Source organism: Nicotiana tabacum, chromosome 9 (assembly GCF_000715075.1).
Source record: "Nicotiana tabacum cultivar K326 chromosome 9, ASM71507v2, whole genome shotgun sequence".
Lineage (NCBI taxonomy): Eukaryota > Viridiplantae > Streptophyta > Magnoliopsida > Solanales > Solanaceae > Nicotiana > Nicotiana tabacum.
Window position 1 is genome coordinate 12899890 of NC_134088.1, and position 1700 is coordinate 12901589.

Below are 1700 nucleotides of genomic sequence, written 5' to 3' on the forward strand. Positions count from 1 at the left end.
ATATAGAAAATTTTAAGTTAATAACTAGAACTCATAATTTCATAATATATATATATACTGTCATAAATGTTAATAACTATAACACATAATAATAATTAAAAATATTGGTAGATTTTCTTATAAAAAAGGTTATCTCTTTATAGTTTTGATGATTCAAAATTACAATTAAAAGGAATATTATATTATGGACACACGAAAAGTGGGGGATAAAGTTAATGTTTGGATATTTATACTATGAACTAATTAAAATTTATGCACAGTCACTCACTCAACTTTTATTTTATTACACTAAACTCACTGAAGTACCAAAAAGATATTTAACTTTGTCTAAGTATGTACAAAATAAAACGTATATTTATTGACTTATAATGTACAAATTACCAAAGCTCAGAAACTGTAATTTTATCCCTATTATAATATATATTTCCAGAAATATAAAAAAAAAAGAAAAAGAAAATATAGAGCTAAAATACTTCCCAAACAAAAAAAAAAACTCTCACCAGTAACCACCACCATTACTCACACGCTCGCCGCCGTGAGAGACAAAGCCTTCACCGACGGCAACGGCGGAGAAGGCGGCGGCGGAGGGAGTCTAGAAGAGAAATTCCTCAAAGGGGCTTCATCATCCTCATACCCATCTTCAAAATTCAACGCGTAACTTAACGGGTCGTAACGGAACTCAGCGGAAGAGTGCCGTTTGTGTCGGTTCCCGTTACCATTACCGATGAAATTGAAGATTGTACGGCACTTGTCTTTGATATCAGGGAAGTCGTTCTTGATCCAAATTAGCGACGGGTTTTCATCGGAGGAGGGCGGAGGAGGCGGACGGTAGTCGAGGGAGTAGAGTTTGGTGGTGGGGGTAGTGGTGTTATTACGGTGGTGGTGGGGGAAACAGCACGAGAAACAGAGAGAGTTTTTGAGTTTTTGTTTGAAAGAGAGTGGTGATTTTGTGAATTCGTCGTCCTCCATTGGAATAGTAGAGAGTGTAGAACTTGTGATTTGTGAGGAAAAGGGTGCGGAGTATTGTATAGGGCTTCAGTTTGATTTATTTCTATGGGGATTTATTTTCACTATATTCCCTTTCCCAAATTTGTACCCTCTTATTTCGGAAATACAATAGTTCTTTAGACTAACAACCAAATTAAAGTGAGTTGCAATTACACATAAATACAATTCACACACATACATTCTAATTAGCTAGCCTATATTCAATTCTGCAAAGTTATAGTCCAAAAATAATAGGTTAAGATTGAACATCCAATTTCAAATAAGTTCTCTAATCATCATTCAATTTTTTTTTAAAAAAAATACTCTAACTTTTAATCCAATCTTTAAATCAGTAATTGTGACTCAAACACTAGTTCAACGAACTAATAAATGGTGGTGAAAATTAGATTTTTAAGGTAATTCACCAGTGTTGAACAAGCTTAAATTTCGAATATGGTTTGTTGAAAAATTTAGAGTGGGTGTTGCCTAGACTTGTTAAAGTATGAGGAAGTCGTATACAAAATTTAAAGTCGTTTTATAGATATTTGTACTGGTTTTGAACAAAAATTGCAACTGAAAACCGTGAAAAAATTCGTTTACAACGGCTTGTATAGAGGTGTATAACAGTGTATAATAGCGTATAAGATGTGTTTATAGACCCATATATACTGTGGTAAAACATTATACATTATTATACAAAAACTTACGTCATT

At 33.2% G+C, this 1700-nt stretch overlaps 1 protein-coding gene across 1 annotated transcript; it reads right to left on the minus strand.

The window, feature by feature from the left end:
- Positions 1-519: 519 nt before the first annotated feature.
- On the minus strand, positions 520-969 carry LOC107810724 (uncharacterized). The gene has a single exon (XM_016635535.2). The coding sequence runs from the start codon at positions 967-969 to the stop codon at positions 520-522; it is 450 nt and encodes a 149-aa protein (XP_016491021.1).
- Positions 970-1700: the final 731 nt, after the last annotated feature.